We start from the raw sequence: 20,806 nt of genomic DNA, 5'->3' as shown, positions 1-20,806 counted from the left end.
GTCCTGCGTGAGACTGGATTACACCTACAGGTCTGAAATATAACACCTAAGGCAGTCGCAGAGAGTCTCTCTGAGTGCTCTGCTTTCACCTGTAGTTATCAGAACTTAAAAAACTGCGTAGGGCCGGGTTCCGGGGGGCATGCTTGTAATCCCAGCACTGGGGAGGCAGAGGCCGGCAGATCTCTGTGAGTTCAAGGCCAGCCTGGTCTGCAAAGGGAATCCAGGACAGCCAGGGCTACACAGAGAAAAACCCTGTCTCGAAAAACAAAGCAAAACAAAACAAAAAAAAACTGCTTAGGTTTGCATGGAGCAGCCTTTCCGTAATACAGCTAAAACTCAATACCAACTTTACTGAAAGTTATACTTTTACTAGCATTTCTGGTATTTTTGCTATAGAATTCCTCTCCCTCAAACTTGAAGTCATGATTCAGAATGTATTTTGAATATTTATGAAATCTTAGAGCAGATAAGCCACATTTCTCCCAGGCCTCTAAGTTGCTGACTTTATTATTCCTCTTTAAAGGTAATTTAGAGGTGTTCTGTAAGTTATAAACCCCAGAGGTAGAAATGATAGAGGCATTTCAGAAGGAGCAACCATGAAAATTGTTACTTTACGTAGTATTGGGTCAGAGGGAAATTTTTGCCACTTAAACTGCTTGTGTTTTAATAGTGTTTATTAGTTATGGGGTGCTAACTGCAAAGTGTAATTCAAACTGTGTTTGCATCAGGATTAGGGAATTTAGCCCATTGGTAAAGGGAAAACAAGTTGCAACATAGACAGTAAAGATCTCGTTGCCCACGAGGGCCTCCTTCGCATGGTAGAGCTATACTTTGAAGATCTGATAGCTGAGCTAAAGATGGACTTACTTGGCTAGAGGGTGGTGTTGTTGCAAGAGCAACATTCTGCTCTGAGATACAACGAAATAGAAATAGGTCTGTAGAGCCTGGAAGATATATAGGAACTGCTGTACATGAATGATCAGTAGTGCGGATTTGGAAAGGATTACGCACGTTTCTGGAAAGAAGAATATTCTTTCAGATGAAATATATTTTCCAGTTTTGGAAAGTCCGGAGTCATACTACACCTTCCATGAAAAATTAATTTTTAAAATAAATAGGTAAATCTATGTAGAAATGAAAAGTGTTCTCAGATAGGACCAACATTTGTATGACTAAAATAGAAGAGAAAGATGCCTCAGTTGGAGTCAACATTTGATGGTTAAAATACCTCTCTCTCAGCTCAGCGTTTGATTTATATTGCTGAATAGGAAAGACAGTAAAATTAGCTGTGGAGAGGTTGGGAGGTAGCTCAGCACAGCATGAGATCCCAAGTTCACTACCCAGAACCCATTTTAAAAATCCAGGCAGGGTAGCATCTATAATCTCAGTGCTGGGGAGGCAGAGACAAATGGGTCTCTGGGTTTACTCAAAAGAGTAACCTGTGAGTTCCAGGCCACTGAGAAACCGTGTCTCAATTAAAAGAAAGAAAGAAAGAAAGAAGGTTCTGAGGATCAGATAGGGAGCGTGACCTTGGTCTCCTCCACACACCCACTTGCACACCTGCAGTCACAAGTAACTGCTCTGCCCTCAGCCCCCCCACTGAGATCAAACTTGGAATGAGTCTTAAGATTTAGGGGTTGCATCTTCATTCCTCCTTTATTTCATGGAACAATTCTAGTTAATTTGACTTTAAGAACGAATGGGGCAGAACTGAGATTATTTATACCGGTGTGGCAAACAATGCAATAGCACACTGTAACTTGTGTACAGTTATCGAGGGTATGAGATTGTCCGTCGAACGTTGATGTTACAGCTTGCTTCCCTATTTGAGACAGCTTTTTTCTGTAGGGGGTCAAGCTCTTCAAGTTAAGGGATGCTAAATGGGGTATGCTGAAATCATAGTCATCTGTTTCTTGCTTTTTTTAAGGTATACACATTACACACATTGGTGTATTCTTTCTCAAGAAAATACTTTAACTTGTACTTAGCTATATATTAAAATTAAAAAAAAAAAATCACCTGGGTGTAGTACTTTATGTCCCAGCTATGGGGGTGACTGAGGCTGAAGGATCACCTGATTCTAAGAGTTTGAAGGCAGCCTAGGTAACTTACTGAGACCCTGACTAAACACACACATACACACACACACACACATACACACACACACACACACACAAAACCCAAAACCAGGGTTAAAGTTCAGGGGGCAGTTTCCCCCAGGTACAGCACATTTTATCTTAGTTTAGATGTAGCTTTTTAATCTGGGTAAAAATTAATGGTCTGTAGCCAATTTTTAACCTTTTGTTTGAAACAGTACTAAGTTAGTAGTGTGATTTATATAGATTTCAAATCCAGTTGTGAAAATTAGATTTTTAAGAAGCCAGTGTATGGGAGTCTCCCTTTAGTTAATTGCTACCTACCTGAGTGGTAGTAGAATCGCCCAAGCCCCGCCCCCATCAGATAAGCTGAACTTTCAACTTTACAGATTTCTTCAGGGGCTCTGTGTGCCCTGTTAGATGTGTTTCTTGGGGAGTGGTGAACAGTGACTCCAGTGGAGGAAAGCTTCCTCAGGAAAGTAAGGCAGACTCGCAGCTTTTCCTCAGCCTACTGCACACGTCACTGTCGGCCAAGCTGGACGAATTTTATATCAGACACTGTTGTGCCTCCCTGCCTATCCGTCCATCAATCCATTTTAAATTTTGGTGCATTTCAGGACAAACTCATGCTTTTAATTCATTACCTGAGAGTAAATTCTGTACTTAGATTTCATAGATTCAAAATGAGAAAATTTGTTTCTTCTCTGATCATTCCAAATTGCCATATTTATATAAGAATTATATGGTTGTGCAAAGTATATGCTTTCAACTGGTAAAAAACCTTTTTCCTCCAACTCCTTTGTTCATTAATTCAATTTTTTAATTTGTCTCTAGCTATTTAGTCCTTTGAATTTATTTAACACAAGTCATTTATGTGTGCTTAATTTTGCTGTACATGCAAATCTTTTCCACTTACAGTCCGATTGTAGTCTGCTTCAGGCTGTGCCTGTGTTGCTCACTTCAGCCTGCCTTTGTTCAGTGTCATCTTATGTAGGGCCTGCTCAGTGAACTCAATTCTGTTTGTTTTGTTGTTTTTTTTTGTTTGTTTGTGTGTGTGTGTATGTGTCAAAGTAATGCATTTCTCAAGACCATTCTAATTTTATTCATAAATGATTATAAATGGGTGCCAGCATTACTGCCAGTAATAAATTAAAAGTGCAAGACTGTTATTCGAAAGCATGAAATGTAGAATTCAAAACAGTGATTCTAGCCAGAACACCATGAAAGTTGAGTGTTAGGGCATAAACTGTCCCTGAGGACAGCCCCACCCTTTTCATTTTGTATTGTTCTGAGGCAGGCTCTTACTGTTCATCTTTTACTGATTCAGACTCATTCTCCTGCCTCAGCCTCCCATGTTCCAGGATTATAAACACACACTGCCATGCCTTCGAAACAAATTTGCCCTTTTAATATTTATTACATTTCTATCAAAAGAATAACCTGAGATGTTGCAAAAAGTTCTGGTCGTGATATACCAGGGTATAGAGTGAATAACATTGAGGCTGACCTGTCAGTCAGTGGAGATACCCTCAGCATAATTTAGTTACAGTTAATAAGCTTTTCAGCCTCATCACAAAACAAGTGTAAGTCTTGGGAATTGAAATGGGACATTCTTGCAGGAATGAATTTAGCTGATAGATTTAGCAAATGGCCTCCCAGTGGGCGAAGGCTGGCAAGACAGGATCCCATCCTACTGTTTATCATTTTTAAGATGGGCAGTTATTTATAGCATGTGCCTATAAATGACTCTTACGGACATAACCTGCTTGATGCTTCAGTCTTTCAGTATCAGGAGTACTGCAGTTTTCTTCATGAATAATAAAGAATAATGGCTGCTTAAGTGTTTTTACCCATTAACAATTATATTTAAACTCTTTAGAGCATATTAAAAATAGAGAAGAGAGACTGACTGAATATTAAATTTGGTCATGAAATTTCTCTTTTTTCCCTCAGAGGTTCACAAGTGGTTAACTAAAACTTATGAATGCTGATTAAATCAATAGAACACTGTACTTTTGAAGTTAGTAATTCTAGGCGATACCCAGCGATTCCTTCATCCACTGGGAGTAGGTTCCCAGACACCCAGTGAATTGTAAAACAGCTGGGAGTGCTAACCCGTGTCTGCTGTGTTTTTTCTGTGCATATGCACAAATGCACATACTACCTTTTTTTGATCTTACCTAATCACTTATCAATGTGGCCATGGCTTTTGAGATTGATATGGCAGAAAAACCCAGGCTGTTTCCTTCACAGTCCTTGGGTGGAAGGTTTCCTTTCACCAGAGGCATCAGTATCCTTAGTGTGTACCCTTCCTTTCCTCAGTGCGAACATTGCCCTCTCACTGGAAGGAGCTCCTTGGAGCTTCTCCGCATGTCTACAACATTGCCAGCTCTCTGCTCCTGGGTGTCGGATCCACTGTGAGGTAAACTAAGGGTTACCTAACAGCACGCTGCCACACTGTAACAGGCAGTCTGTAAGCGGAGGCTGCCAGGTGACTGATGGACCCAGTAGCGTGTACAGCATGGATTTGCAGGACAGAGTGGGGTAGATCTCATCACATGACTGAGACAATATGCAGTTTAAAACTTGTGTATTGTTTCCGGATTTTTCTATTTAGTATGTTTAGACCACAGTTGACTAAGGCAACTGACACAGCAGATAGGTTGAGTTGCTCTGCTTGAGTTGTGGAAGGGTTCGAATTAATAAAAGATAGAGGGAGAACCATATAGTGTCGTTCCCCCTGATGTCTTCACGCACACAGGTGACAGTAGATACTTGGAAATAAAGGAGAAAATAGAAATGCACAGAAAAACTGGTCTTGTATATCTGGAGTGGTGTGTTTAAAGCACAATAGTTGCTAATTAATATTCCCAAGTTTTTGTTTTGAGTTTAAGTACCTGAGTGGTCTCCTTTAGTCCATACCACAGTCCTTTGGGACAGGCATTCATCCCTATTTTACAGATGGCTGCACCTCAGAGAAATTAAGAAATTTGCTCAAGGTTGTTCAAGGTCATGCAGCCAGTGAGTGATAGCTGGCTGCTCTGTCAACCTTTGGCAGTAAGAGTACTTTTTTAAGTTCACCATCCTTACCCTGCCGGGAGATGTGTGCTAATGGAGTGCTCGTGTATGAGCATGTACCAGCAGCTCTGGGATCTGTGCCACAGCTGCCAAGGGTTGCTCAGGTAAATCACCTAACACTGCTCCAAGCACCCCCAGACTTCCTGCCACTCAATTTCTGTGGTTCGCTTGAAGTTTTTCCAGCTCTCCCCCGGGATTGTATACAGTCAACACATCCTCTTTACCTCCCTTCTCTTTTTTAAAGCCTGGCCTGGAACTAAATAGATAGCCCAAGCTGGCCTCAAACCTAAGGTGATCGTCCTGCCACAGCTTCCTAGGTATTGGTAGTATATGCATGTGCCAGCATACCTGCTGTAGTTTCTGCTTTTTGTGAATTGCTATTACTGTATTTTATGAGTTCTCCGTAATTCACCTGTTTCAGTTGTCTCAGAGGATCACTGCCTCCATCTCCTAACCTAGGCCTAGAATGTTTTCAACCTCTGAGACTTACTGCTTGATAAGCTCGCCCTTTCTAGTTCTTTCTGAGCTCTGGGTTATCTGGTTCAACTCCTCTCCCAACTAACTTACCCAATTTGGCTTTTTTCTTGGTCTCTGAATTGCTCTGCATGGCCTCAAACTAACTCAAGCAATCTTTTCTAGTCTTGGCTCCTTCTCATTCTCTGGCTTGTTCTGTCTTTGCCTGTGTGTAGCTTATTCACTCATTCAACCTCTCTGTAAAACTCTCCTGGTAAAACTGCCTTCTCTCTCCTCATTCTCTGTGTTGCTTCCTTAAATAGCTTCCCTTTCCTCTGTTTTCGTGAGAGGTGGGCATAGCCTATTCTGTCAAATCTTTCTTGTCACTTTTTCTGCCACTCAATTAGACATCACTTTCAAACATGGGTGCTTCCTTCTACAAACTAACTTTACCTTTATTGTTTGGAATTAAAGGCATGTCCTACCATGCCTAGACCTAGGCTTTTCTTTACCTGAAACTTTCTGTACCAGGCTGGCCTTGAACTCAGATCTACTTGCCTCTGTCTCCTGGATTAAAGGCATGTTTGTATCCCAGCCAGATCACACCCAACTAGAAGGTCTTTGGTGTGATCTCTTGGCAGAGCAGCCCTGTTCTGAGTTAAAATTTTCTGTTTAGAAGTATGCTTGTGGTCTGAAAGAGATAATGCAACTTTAGGGCCACCTATTATTTATTGGCCAAACTCTCTTAAAAAAAAGAGATTTTCTTGAAAGCGTAAATAAACTTGGAAATTTAGAAAGGTTACTGTCATTTGGCTGGGAAATGGGTCCCAGCCTCAGACTGCATTTAGTCTGGTTATTTTTAAAAGGCTCAAAGTTAGTTAAAATACTCTTTCTGAAATCTCCTTGAAGAATACCTGAAGTCATGCTCTGATGGATTGTTGTCACGTGTGTGTTTGGAACGCTTTGCAAAAGTTCAGAGAGTAGCTAGCCATAGATAGAAATGCTCCATGGGTTTTACTCATAGATGGTGGAATATTGCAGCGTTGGGGTCTTTGTCCTGCATTTACTGCAGTCATTTGTTTCTCTGTTTGAATTTGTAATTTCAGTAGTTATTTCATACAGGCATTTGATTCTTTCCAGGAAAAGATAATAATTGAAGTAAGTTTTCAGTTATCCCAGGAATATGCTGTCAAGAGATAGGCGATTACATGGTGGAAATGGATTTCCTGAGGTTGAGGAAATATAGAAAGTTTGGATTAAGTATATGGAGTGAAGGGTTAAGAGCCTGATCCAGACATTTAAGTGCGTGTATAACCTTGGGATGTAATGGAATTTTGCCAACTTTCAGTTTTCTTGTCAACAAAATAGGGACCATTAGGGCAACAGAATTTGATAAATATGTGGTAGATGCCTGGCCCAATCACTCACAGCTGATGTTTGCTAAGAGCCGCTGTGTAATTAGTTTAGGACATGGTATATCACAGTCTCCCTAGCTTTCAGATACCACTCAGTGGATATTATTTCCATTTTAAGGCTGTGCCGATACTGATACCAGCACTGAATTATGTCATTTTTAAGGTGACTTGACTACGTGGATCCCTGTCCCCTACGCCTGTCACTGAGACATACTCACCTGAGTGCAGCACAGCCAAAGGGCAACAACCCTTTCCTGCCGAGGAGCAGTCCTCTTCAGGAAGAACACCTCTGCTTTATTGGCTTTGAAGACAGTTCAGCAGCAGGAGGGAGCACTTGTTGCTCCCAGAAAACGATGACTAGCTATCAGATTTTTATCTTTTTAGATTGATTTATTTCAGTGTGTTTTAGTTTTGTGCCTGGTACCTACAGAAGTCAGAAGAGGCCATGGGAAACCATGGAGCTGGTGTTGTAGGTGGTTGCAAGCCACGTTGGGGTGCTGGGAGATGGACCTAGGTTCTCTGCAAGAACAGCCAGCGTTCTAAACCTCTGAGCTATCTCTCTGGTCCCAGCACTGGATTCTTAATGTGCCCAATTCAGGTACTTCCTCGTCTGTTGGTCTTTTCTGCCAGCCTGCTAATCTGCATAAGGAATGTAGTTTTCCTTTAACAAGCAATCCTGGTAGCTTTTTTTTTTTTTTTTTTTTTTTTAATAGCATGTATTAGACCTGTCTGTCCTCGCCCCAGAGTCCTCTCAACTTGTTCTGATCCTTTCCAAAATTTATACTTTTGCAAATAGTGTGGACCAGTCTGGGTCTGAATGGTCCCCCCATGTCAGTGACATTCATAAATTCATTCTTTGAATGTTTTCTGTAAGAATTCATTAATCTCTATTGTAATTTATTTTGCCTTTGTTTCCTTGTGGATGTATTAGGAATCATGTCTTCCTATGGCTCATGCCCTAAGTTCTGTGTGGTTGATATTTTCCTATTTTTGAATATTTGGTTTTGAGACAGGGCTGGCTGTGTGGCATTGGTTTACCTGGAAACTCTGTACCCAGGCTGGTCTACTTACCCTCCAGCTTCAGCCACCCAAGGGCTGGGGTCCCAGTGTGTGCCCGCTTTTACTTCATGATGTCCTAATGAGAACAGCTGGTTTCTCCTCAAAATCACTTTTCCCTTCCAGTTTGCCCAAGATAGGGCTTTGATACAGACTCAGTCATGCTGTTTCCTCCAGTGTGGAGCAAGAATCCAAACCTGATTCCTCAATGCAACCATTCACCTTTCTGTCCATCTTTCTCTTATCATTATAGTCTCTATTTGTCGTATATAGGAGGGGAAACTATACCATATGTGTAGTTTTTTTTGAGTGTTTAGAGATAGTATTTCAATTCCCTTAGAGAAATTAACTATAAATGATTCAGAAAGAAGGGGTGTGGATGGGTTCCATAAATCTTGTTTGACTCTTCAAGTTATATCAAATGCAAAATATAGAAATAAAGTGTCTCACCCACTCAAACCAAGGTTACACCAACTCAAGCAAAGGCTCACAGCAGCTGCCCAGACCTCATTTGCGTGCTGTGCACCAGTCAGAAAAATGCCAGTTAACTGTAAGATAAAATTCTCCTTTCTGATAATAAAGGATTCAAAAATTGGTTTTGTGGTTCTGTTTCTAAGAGCATGAATTAATGGTGCTTTTCCAGAAGACATGACAAAACCTTGTTTGGACTGCCCCTTTTAGAGCATCAGGCTTTAAGTGCTCCTCAGAACTGCCCATGGGACTGCCTCATTGCAGTCACTTAGCACAGATGCTTGTCCAGTGCAGCTGTTTTGTGTCAGTCTCTCTGGTAGACTCCAGAGATATGTTAGTGAGCTAGTAGGGTTAGAAAAGTACCAAACTGCCCTTTAGACTGTGCAGAGTACTAAGGGGAGAGCGGGGACTAAGAGCGGAGGGAGTGTAGAAGGAGGAGGGTAGTAACACTCTAAAATAGTATGGTTAGGGTAGGTCTCACTGTGAAGGTGACAGTGAGCATAGATTTGAAAGGGATGGAGGTGCAAGTACAGACTGTTGCCATCTGTGTAGAGGGTAAAAGCTCAGCATGCGGTGGTGTAAAAACTAAGAGGAAGAATGAAGACTCTCCTCTTCCTCCTTCAATATATACTCACAGAAATGGAATGGAAAACCGCTCTCACACACACATCGTGGCAGTGCTGTATGTAATAACTGGAAGGTGGAAACAGCACAAATGTCCCAGGGGGTGAGTGAACAAAATGCAGTACACACAGTAGAATATTGTTTGGCGGTTCCTTATGTGGGCAGAGACGCAGTAACAGAGGCCGATTTCTCACTGCCAGGTGCTGCAGGGGAGGAGATCCAGGGTGCGACTGTCAGCGGGAATCTGTCTTGGTTTTTGTCGGTTTGTTTTGAAGACAAGGTCTCACTGTATCACCGTGGCTGGCCTGGAATTCACTTTAGATCAGGCTGGCCTTGAGTGCTGGGAATAAAGTTGTGTGCCACCAGGTCTAGTGCTGCCTGGTTTCTTGTTGGGGTGATGGAAAGATTTTTGATGTGGTAATGGCTGTCGAATGTTTGTGAATAAACTAACAGAATCATATACTCCAGATAGTGAATTTATGGTTTATAAATTGATTTCAAAAAGGAACTGTCATATATAAAGATGCAAGGCAAGCCTAAGCGGGCTATGATTTCTACTTTCTGTTTGCATTATTTACATTTTGTTAAGTGTCCTACAGTAATTTTTAGCATTTATTTCTAGTAAGGCCAGAGAGAAGGCCATATCACAGCTAAGAAACTAGCCTACACACTTCCTTAGCTTTTGTATAAATAATGTGTCTTTAAAACATTGCCATTGTTCATTAGTAGTCACCCAAATATTGTCTTTGAAAGCTACCTAAATTTAAGTGTCGTTTCTCCCCATCCGCCATGAAATAACTTGTTTCTGGGCTTTTTGTGCTGTTAGGTTACAATCAGAAAACACAGCACAACTGTGTTCTCACTGCATGCACTGAGTCATCATAAATTCAATAGCCCTAATCTGTTTTCTATTCTGTCCAGCCCCAGGACTCCACTAATCAGACTGCTATAAACACGTCTAAACTCTCAGCCTCGTTCTCTTTATTGCCTGGTAATAAACAGTTTATAACAGTGCTTTGGGTAGTGCTGTCCTCACGTGGTCAGGAAATGGAATACTATGCAGCCTTAGATATTTTCTCAGTGAATACTTAATTTTGTGGGGAAAGGCAGTTCATGACAGTCTTGCAATGGGTTGTTTGTTTTGAGACAGGATCTCACTGTGTAGCTCTGGCTAGTCCAGAACTCACAGAGATCTGCCTGCTTCTGCTTCCTGAGTGCTGAGATCAAAGGTGTGCACCACCATGCCCAGCCCGCTTTTGTTTTTGGAGAAAAAAAAATGTTTTTCTAGAAGGGTGACACAGTGCGTGTCTTTGAATTTTAGGGTGAAGATTCCTCATGAGCATTTTTGGTTTCTTATCGGTGGACATGTATTGCTTTTCTAATTAAAGAGTCTTGTTTTTAAGTTCTTACTTAGGAAGTCCTGTTCCCTAAAGCTCCAGGGACAGCAGTGTGGCCAGCCCTTAGCTGTATGACAGAACCCTTCTGTAATTGATTTGACCCTTGATTATTAATTTTAGGTGCTCAGCATGTGCCAAGGCACTGTTTGACAGTGATGGATGTAAAGATTACATTTCTTCGTCTGAAAACTTTTACTAGATTCCCTCTGCTTAGATGTTGATCCGTGAGCAACCCAGTCCAGTGGTTTCAGGGAGGAAGAAGAAGAAGTGATTGACAAACGTTGTGATACAGTGATACAGTGCTGAACACAGCACCAAGCAGTTCCAGTCCTTTAACTGTAGCAGGGCAGAGCCAGGGGCTGGGAGATGCTGTCACTGGCTATGAGGGAGTCAACGAAAATTAAGACTGTGTAACACTGTACTGAGGGAATCCATGCCTTTGTCTTTCAGGTTTCAGCACAAAATGAACATAATTAGGGAAAACAAGGATCTGGCATGTTTCTACACAACCAAGCACTCATGGAGAGGAAAGTAAGTATTTTTTGCTTTTGCTTTTCTGAACTTCCATAAAGTATCATTTAAGTCTAGTGTCAGTATCTGTAATAGAGAGGCCAAACCCAACAGTGCTTGTGAGCTTTCTCTTCTGGAAAGCTATGTGCACATTTTAAATGCACACACCACATTGGAAATGAATTGCTGTCCCCTTTATCTTTCTAGATTTTTCTTTAAAAAAAAAAAAAAATCAGAAAGTAGCAAGAGACGGTAAAGCAGTTGCCGGCTTGGGTTGCTGTCTCCCAGCTTGTGCAACTTCATTGCGAGAGTCTAGCTTGTGAATTAACCATTTGCCTCTAGTGAGGTTTGAAGCTTTGTTAAAAGACTTATTTATTTAATGATTTGAATGAAATTTTTTTTTATTTAGATTTTTTTCTTGAGTGGGAGTGATGACATTTCATGTTTATATTTGTTTTAGTCAGACCAAGATGTCCTCGTGTTCCATCCATTTAGGATGATGGTAATTCCTTCCCTATAGATTATTGTAAAGATTAAACAAGGTGATGTGTAGTGAATGAAAGCTTTGCAGTTATGTCAAGTACATTGATATTCAGTGAATGGAACTTCTTGACTGTTAGGAAAGCAGCTTAGTGACTGGCCATTCTGAGAAGCATTGACTACTGAGCCTGAGTAGCTTAGTTTGACAAACAGGTGTCTGCAGTTTTCTAAGGTGCGTCTTGAGTAAAACACAAGGTGTGTGCACAGCTTGTGTTCTTGTTCTTCGCTTTTCATGGTGTTGATTGATGGCGTGGTGGCCTCTTGGGTAGCCTGATGTTTGAATGCTAGGGTTTCTGACTCACCTTAGCAAACTCACTAATTTTGAAAGATCTGGTTGCTTGGAGTTGTTTTTTTTTGTTAGTATCTTATGAACTTGCATGTTTATGAGCGTAATTAGTACCTTGTAGAATACTTGTGTATGTCCCCTCATAGTTTTCTTGAGGAAAGTTAGAGAAAACTGGTGTGACAAGGTTGTGACTCTAGTACCTTGAACTCAACTTCAGATGATGAGATCTTTTGACTAGTACATTGCTAGTAGCTACATTACACGTAGCTTCTGTCTTTCCTGTTTTCTGTATGCTGATGCTCCAGTTCTAGGGAGCAGGCTCACTATGATGCTTGCTGCTTTGTGATCCTCTAAACGTTTCAGATGCTTGTAAGATGGCTAGGGCTTAAGAGAATCTTTTTATTTCCTTTTCTTGTAACAGTTTGAGTAAAGTCATTTCTGTGCTCTTTGCCCAGTTCCCTTCCCTTTATTCACACCTGGGAACATTTTATGTTTTCTAACGGCTGTAGCATATATTTTATATACCATAGAACTCACCCATTCAAAGTACAGAATTCATTGATTTTTTTTTTCAGTATACATATAATTGTGATGTGTTACCAGTATTATTAGAACACACGCACACAAACAACTTTCTTTAGGAACCACCATCCTCTAGCAAACACCTGCCAGGCACTTATGTACTGTGTGTCCTTGGATAGGCAAATTTGGAACATCTCATAGAAATGAAACAGTGCAAAATGTGGCCTTTTGTGGCTGTCTTCTTCCAGTTGATGTTTCAGGGTTCATCTCTGTGTTAATAGCATATATCAGTATTTCCTTGCATTGTCAAATCATAGTTGAGTGCACAAAGTACTACCTTTTGATTGTTTGTCCTTAAGTTAATGGGGATTTCTGTTGTCTTCACTTTTTACTGTAAAGCTTGTATGAATATCCTGTGTAGGTTTTGGACGAATCAGTATTTCTGTTCTCTTGGGTATTTCTTAGGAGTAGAATTGGTGAGGTTTATGGTAACTGTTTTTAACCTCTGAGAAACAGTGAAATGCTTGCGTAATTTTATCTTTTTATGTGCTTGTTGGCCATCTATAATCTTTGATGAAATGCCTATTCACATCATTCACCTACTCTTAATTAGGCTGACTGTAATAGCTGAGCTGTAGGAATTCTTTATTTTAAATACAAATCTTGTACCAGATAAGTGGTTGACATAATTCTTTTCGAGTTTGGAAGGTGCCTCCAAACTGTCTCGATGCTGTTCTTTAAAGAACAGTTTTTTGTTTGGGTGAAATCCAGCTTGTCTTCTTTTTGTCACTCATACTTTTTTTCATTTCTAAGAAGCTATTGCTTAATCTAAGGTTACAATGATTTTCTCCTGTGTTTCCTTCTATGATTTTTTATAACTTCAATTTTGAATTAATTTTATATGGTGTGCAATATAATATATGAAGATCCACAGTCATTGCTCCTTGCATGTGAAGATCTACTTGTACCCAAGTCACTTGTTGAAAAGACCGTTCTTTTTCCATTGAGTTGTTTGACACCCTTGTCAAAAGTCATTTGACCATAAATGTGGATTCTCAATTCGATCCCATTTGATTTGGACAGCCACCTGTGCTAAAGTCAGTAACATGCTGGTTTGATTTACATGGCTGGGATTTTAGTGTTGTTGCCCTGAGTTAAGTCTCTCTTAGTTGAGGGAGCGCCACTCCTTGGCAGTGTTAGCTTTTCTGATCCATGAACACAAGACTCTCCACTTACTTGGCCGTTTCTTTCAACGCGTTTTATTTTCAGTCCCCTTTCCTCAGATGGTGGTTTCAGTTGACTGTGTGCATGGTGCAGCTCTGAAATCCATTCTGCTTACTGTTGACTACTTACTTCAACAGTCTTAATTTAAAAAAAAAATCGTTATATTTTTCAAAATTTTATTTTTAGTTGCCAGTTGAACTTTCTAGAAATGAGTTTATACAACAGATTCTGCATATATTTTTTGTTTTGTTTGTTTGTTTGTTTTTTGAGAATTGAGGCTTGTTTTAAGAGATTCTAGACTCAGGCCCATTGCTGTCCCAGCTCTACCACCTGGGGAAATTATTGTGGCCATCCAATGGATACATACTTTCTTTTCTCTTCACCTGCCTCACTTAAAGATAACCTTCCAGATCATGCCTCGGAGATTTTCATGTGACACATTTCTATACCTTTGTGTTCCCATCATGCCTCACTTCCAGCTGCTTCCTCCTTTTATTAATATAGGTTTGTGGGTTGTAAGTATAGACCCCAGGTCTGGCAAAGCAGTTTTTCTGCTCTACTTGTTTTTCCTGCTTGGGAAGTCCATGCATAATTTAATTATATGTTTCTTCCAAGAGCAAGAAAAGGAGATTATGGGGAGTAAAAACACTCTTCCATGACAACAAGATTTCCTCTTTGGCTTAAGCAAGCCACTTCAGGCTGGAAGGAAGGTGCAGATGTTCAGCTAAAGTTGAAGTGCATATTCACTGTGGAAAACTTCAAAGTTAAGATGGTGGTTCTTTTTTTTTTTCTCTCTCTCTCTCCCTCTTTCTCTCTCTCTAGTTGGAATTCACAAGTACAGACTGCTTGTGGATCACTCCAGTTTTTGTTAGTTGGGCAGATGCTATAAATTTGACAGGGATTGAAGTATCCAAACAGGACTCTAAGCACAGTACATTAGAAAATTGGCAATTGGTCTGTGAAATTCACTGACAGATGCTCACGTTAGAGACAGTCATGATGATTAGAGACCAGAGAATGAGGGAGGGCTGAGGAGAGGAAGTTGGTAACTGTTTATGCTTACGTTGAGGAATAAGAGTTGGACCAAGGAAGAGACATCTTTTTCTCTGTTTCTAGGTGTTTATACACCTGGCAGTTCTAATGAGCAGATGGCTCTGAGGAGCTTGTTTCCCTTGTGTTGTAGCTTGGGTGCTACCAGCCTCAGCTCAGATGAGTCTGTCCTCAGTTCTCCCCACGCTCTCTCTGTATAACTCTGTAGCTGCGACCAGGCAATTGGAATTTGGGAGTATAAACTAGATGACATCTTTATAGCACTCATATTTTACAGTATATAAAATTTGCTCCATCTGATCTGAGAATGACTATGGCCTGTGTCTCAGAACCTAAGGTCTGTAAAATACTATACTGCATGGGTGCCTTTATAAGCGAGGAGGGCATCTTGCTGGGCCATTGGGACAGGGATTTTAGAGTTTGTCTTACCTGTTGTTTCTCTTCTCTGGGAAGTAAAGCATCTCATGAGAATGAGCTCTCTTAGGTAAAGTACATTTTTAACAAAAACTGAGTATCCTGATGATATAACCAAATGAATGACAGATTTGCCAACTCCTTTTATTCTGTGTTTTAAGTATGAATATAGTAAAGCAGTCATGATCAGTAAAGGAATATTTAAAATATGGAATTATTCCTCCCCCAGTTAATATTCATTACTCTAGCAGAAAAACAACAATAGGAATAGCTAGCATTGATTGTTTGCTTATGTGGCAGACATATAGATTCAAAGCCACTCACATGCATTATTTCTTTTAATTCTTATATTATGTGACATATATATATATATATATATATATATGTGTGTGTGTGTTACACACATTTTTCAGATGGACGAACTGTCACTTAGAGAGTTATCAGAGGATTCATAGCTGATGATGAGTAGCCCAAGAAGTGTGTGAATGTTGGCAGTGTGATTGCAGAGTTGGTGGGCATAAATATTATGTTCTGGTGTCCTATAACAACAGTGCTCTCTGTAGGAAGCAGAGGGAATTCTGAATGTGTGAAGTCAGTGAAAGTGGGCTGTTGATATGAGCTTGCCATGTCAAGGGTCCTAGCCTCAGATCCATGGAAGAAATAGCGAAGTCTTCCATGAGGAACCGAGTGTGAGTGTTGATAGTGTGAAGAAAGTGTCCACCATACCTTTCTACCCTTGGATATTTACAGCCTAAAGACTTCTCCCCTACAAAGACAGCTCCTTCCAAGAATATCAACCTGTCTCCTTGATTCAATTATGTACCATACCATAAATCCTGCCTCTTGTTTGTATAATAGGCTCACCTCCTCGTCCAATTGCATCCAGCAGCCCCACCTCTCTATTCAACTTTGTATAATAAACATACTGAGCTTTCAGAGTACTGAGGCTTCTCCATCAGAGAGCCCAAAGCTGCCCGACTCCCAGCTTTCTGTGTGTCTGTGTGTCTTTTCTTTATTCCTTCATCACCCCCAGTCAGGTCCAAGTTCCTGGAGGCCATGCATGGACTTTGCAATGCTCATTTCCAGTCTTCTAACTCTGGGGAGATCTCCAGTTCAGTTCTTTTTTATTTTGTTATTAAATTAACATCTTAGTTCAAGTAACTGGAGTCTCTGATTTTTCCTAATGAAAAAAAAAATTCTACATTTTGTGAAGATACTAAACGTTTTGAGAAATTAGCAGCCCAGGCCCATCCTACAATGGCTTGAATGTTCAGTGTATAGCAGGAAGAACTTGTATTGAAAGTCTTCCTGGAAGAAGAATTGGGTGGGTGTGGTCTGTGTGAAGGTGAAAGATGGAGGAATCATTGTATTTGCTCACTCTTTCTTTCTCTTTCTTTCTTTCTCTCTCTCTCTCTCTCTCTCTCTCTCTCTCTCTCTCTTTCTCTCTCTTTCTCTCTCTCTCTTCAGTCCATGTACATTAGACCATGAACTTGTATGGAATGGTCTCCAGCAACTCAGGCTCCTTCCCATTGGTCCTCACAAAGTGTGCTTCTCTAGGGGGCACAGGTTGGCGCTTTAGCTGTGCCTTTCTCTTTGGCCTCCTCCTTCTTCTGGTTGCTGTCCCTGCTCTTAGGGTATTTGGTGTGCTCAATGATTCTCTTGGCGAGGATCTTGTTCTTAACCTGCTTGTTCACAATGATGGCCACGGCATGCTGGGTGACACTATAGACTTTTCCACTTTTGCTGTGGTAACACTTACGGCGCATTCCTCTTTAAACAGTGCCTATTCCCTTGATGTCTGCAATGTCACCTGTTTTGTAGATTCGCATGTATGTGATCAAAGGAACAACTCCATGTTTCCTAAAAGGCCTGGAGAACATACAGCTAGTGGTCCTCCTCTTTTCCTTTGTGTTTGTTGTCTTGGCAAGTTACTGCAAGATGGCTGCCACAGTGGAAAAAAAGTGCCACCTTTCTTATAGTAGGATGAAAGGCTGTGCTTTGTATTTTTGCGCCCTACTCTTGCTGGCATAAACTACTTTATTCTAAACTATAAGTAAGTCCGTTTGGTTTTTTTGGGGCCAATGAAAGAATTGTTTTAAGCTTTACAAGTAATATGCAAGGCTGGAGTGTGGCTTAGTGGTGTAGAACGTGCAGTGCCTGTGCAGAGGACAGTTTGGATTCCCAGTGTCCATGTTGGGCTTCTCACAACCACTCTAACTGTACCTCCAGCGGCTCTGATGCTGCTTGCTCCACAGGTACCAGCACTCACATACACAAACCCACACAGAGACACACGTTAGCACCTAATTAAAGGAGATCTTTTTTCAAAGCAGTATACATAGATCAAAAGATCTCAAGACGTTGAGAGTTGTTAGTTTTTTATTAGTAACTTTTTCATACTGTTTCCATAAGAAAGGAAAGTTGGGTTTTCTCTATGGTGACAGAACTAGATGATGGACATTTTCTGTACAGAGCCATTTGACACTATGATAACATCTATGTGAAGTCTGTCTGCATTGACATAGACATGTTTCTAATTGGTTTAAGTAGGTTAATACCCAGGCCTAAAATGAACTTCTGATAGTGACTGGCAGCACTCTTGCCTCTCAGGAGGAAACAACTGTTTTTCATATTCAATGTCCTGTCATTGAAATCATGGCGCAGTGTAAGGCACTCATCTGTGGAGATGTTAACACAATACTGGTCTGGACATGTGAGTTCCCCTGCTGGGAAAAGAAAGGGAATAGGAAAATCATGTCATAAAAGTTGTTTTAAGTTGGTTGCTTCTGGTTTTTTTGTTTGATTGATTGATTTGAAACAGGGTTTCTCTATGTAGCCTGGCTGTCCTAGAACTTACTCTGTGGCCTCCAACTCAGAGATCTGCCTGTCGCTGCCTCCGTGTTCACCACCACTGCTGGCTATAAAGTTGTTTTGAAGTTGCTAACAGTATTCAGAAAGAGTAGAAGATTTAAGGATATTATAGCATTTTTATTTATAGAAATTAAAATTACGCAAAAATATGTTTATGTAAGTGTATAAAGCTTTGTCTAGTAAAAATCTAGGTATATCAAAAAATATTTTTATTTCTTGGCCATTAGTTTCCTGATATTAAATAGCATAAATAATGGGTAGTAGAAATTGTTTTTAAATAAGTTATTATGTTACGTTAGTCTGTGAATTATGAAGCTAAATATCTGTCCCTTTTAGGCATATAGTAGTTATATGTGTATATATTTTTAGCTCTCAAATATAAAGGAAACAGGTGTCATAGGTCAGTCAGTAATGAGTATTAATTTTCCACTTGAGGGAAAAGATATATATTTTATATTTTTTTAGATTATGTTTATGGCATCATTTGTCTTGAATTTCTCATGGATTTCTGCTTTGGTTAGTCTGTTTCTTTTGTAATATAATTCCATATGATTATATATTTTTTTCTAATCAGAATGTATTAGTTAAGTTTAAATTACGCATGCAATTCAGTTGCATTTATTCATGCTAAGTTCTCAGCAGCTTCCTGTGACTCTTGTCTACCAACTAGGCAGGGCGTTGATAGATGCAGAACGCTGCCATCACATTAGAGAGTGCTTTTAGACCACACTGATCTCAGTGACAGAGTTGTATGAGAACAGTGTAAACAAGGAAATAACAGACAAAGGGATTAAAACCACTGTCGGTAGCCTCGTGTGCACCTGCTACAAAAAAGTCTGAGTGTTAGTAAACTGTCCAACAGTTTACTAAAAGGAATTACTTCATAATGAGTAAGTGGGATACATCACAAGTGTGCATGGATGAGGAAGTGGTGCAGCATGTCCTGAAACTAAACAACGCACAGGCCACATGGTCTCAGTAATGCAGAACAGGCACCTGACAACTCAAGTGTCCCTTCAGAAGGAAAGTGTTAGGCAAATGAGGTACAGAAATTAAAAAAAGCAATGCAATTTATAGCAGCTACAATAGAATAAATAGGGATAAATTTAACCAAAGGAATCAAAGATCTCTGTAAATTAAACAGTTGAAAGGAGTTAAAGTGAAAAGACAACTGTGTGCATGGATCTGTACCAGTCAAAACAATATATAGACTTAATGTGGTCTCTGTCAAAAATGTCAGTGATCCTCTTCACAAAATAAAAGAGATTCTCAAATCCAAACAAAACTATCAACTACCAGATTGCTAAAGCCATCCAGAGTCTAGAAAAGAAAGCAAAGGCCTTATGTACCTGACTTCAAATTGCACAAAGCTGTAGTAATTAAAGTAGCATGGTACTGGCATAAAAACAGAACTGTGGAACAGAATAGAGCTTAGGTGTAAATCTAGAGTATAGAGTGGTATTAAGCATTCACGTTACGGTGCGTGTTGCTAGAAAAATTGGATATACACAAAGAGAAAAATGAGACTACAATCTCATCACTTACCTGTTAGAGAAAACAATTCCAAGTGAATTTAAAACTCAATACAGGACCTTAAACAGGACTTTGAGAAGAAAACACATACTTTAAGGTATTGGAATGGCCAAGATTTGGGGGGATGGGCAGAATAGAGTAACAAGATCTCTAAAGCATAGGAAAAGAAAGCAAAATAAACAAATAGCATCAAACTGAAAACCTGCTTCAAAACAAGTGGAAGCAGGGAGGCAAGCCACAGAGTGAGAGAATGTATCTGCAAATTTTACAGCTGGGCAGGGGCTATTAATATATAATATTACTATATTATATAATAATATATTAATACTATATTAATATATAATATATAGTATTACTATATATTATATAATATATATTATATAATAATATAGTAATACCATATTAATATATAATATTACTATATTATATAATATAGTAATCAGAATATGTACAGAACTCAAGAACTAACCAGCCAAAAAGGAGGGGAAAAAAGACCAAAGTAGACATTTTTAAATGCATACATACAAATGGTCGCACACACATGAAAAAAATCCTTAGTGTCACTAATCATGGGGAAATGCAAAAATTGAAATCACAGAGTATCATTTTACCTTAGAAAGAATGGCTATCACCAGTAAAACCAAAGATAAGGACTAGTGAGGACAGATAGAAAATGTCCCTTAGATAGTTGGTCAGAATATAAATTAGCATAAGAGAACGAGAAAAAAAAATGCCAAAACAGAACTGTTGTAGGATACAGATAGCCTACTATTGGGCTACAAACAAAAGAGGCAACTTGAAAATAAAACCTTCACGCTCATGCTTTTTTAACAGCTATTCACAGACACTCAGCAGTGGGACAGTATAAGTACACATTGGCTGACAGATGAATAAGGCGTGATGCGTACACAGTGGAATATCATTGACATGGAAAAAAAAGAATGAAGTTGTTGTTATTTGTGCCATGAATGGAACTGAAGATCAAAGTAAGCCAGGCATAGAAAGGTAGATACTACCTGGAACTCACACAAGTGGACTTTTAAAAAGTTCATCTCGTGGAAGTTGAAAATAGATTAGTACCACAGGTTTATGCGGAACAGTCAGTTAGTAGGCACTTTGGGAAAAGAGATCAGTGTAGAGTACGTCTGTAGCATACATGAGGCTCTGGGCTTGCACCCCTGGCCTCCAGAGTTATAGTGCAAGGTGGCATGTCTCAGGATAACAGTAATGTGTTTCAAAACTACCAGAAGGATTTTCAGTGTTTGC

The 20,806-nt window shown here is 39.8% G+C and overlaps 1 protein-coding gene and 1 pseudogene across 1 annotated transcript in view; one reads left to right on the top strand and one right to left on the bottom strand.

The window, feature by feature from the left end:
- Dnajc13 (DnaJ heat shock protein family (Hsp40) member C13) overlaps positions 1-20,806 on the top strand; it is a 114,852-nt gene that overhangs the window by 6,039 nt on the left and 88,007 nt on the right. The window contains exon 2 of the mRNA XM_055629648.1: positions 11,041-11,121. Coding sequence (XP_055485623.1) covers positions 11,054-11,121 — 68 coding nt within the window. The 5' untranslated portion in view covers positions 11,041-11,053. The remainder of the gene's footprint in view (positions 1-11,040; positions 11,122-20,806) is intronic.
- LOC129692970 (60S ribosomal protein L21-like) lies at positions 16,614-20,592 on the bottom strand (annotated as a pseudogene).

The sequence above is a fragment of the Psammomys obesus genome, unplaced genomic scaffold (genome assembly GCF_907164565.1).
Source record: "Psammomys obesus unplaced genomic scaffold, mPsaObe1.curated_primary_1811, whole genome shotgun sequence".
Classification (NCBI taxonomy): Eukaryota; Metazoa; Chordata; class Mammalia; order Rodentia; family Muridae; genus Psammomys; species Psammomys obesus.
This window is presented reverse-complemented; position numbering and strand designations above follow the sequence as displayed.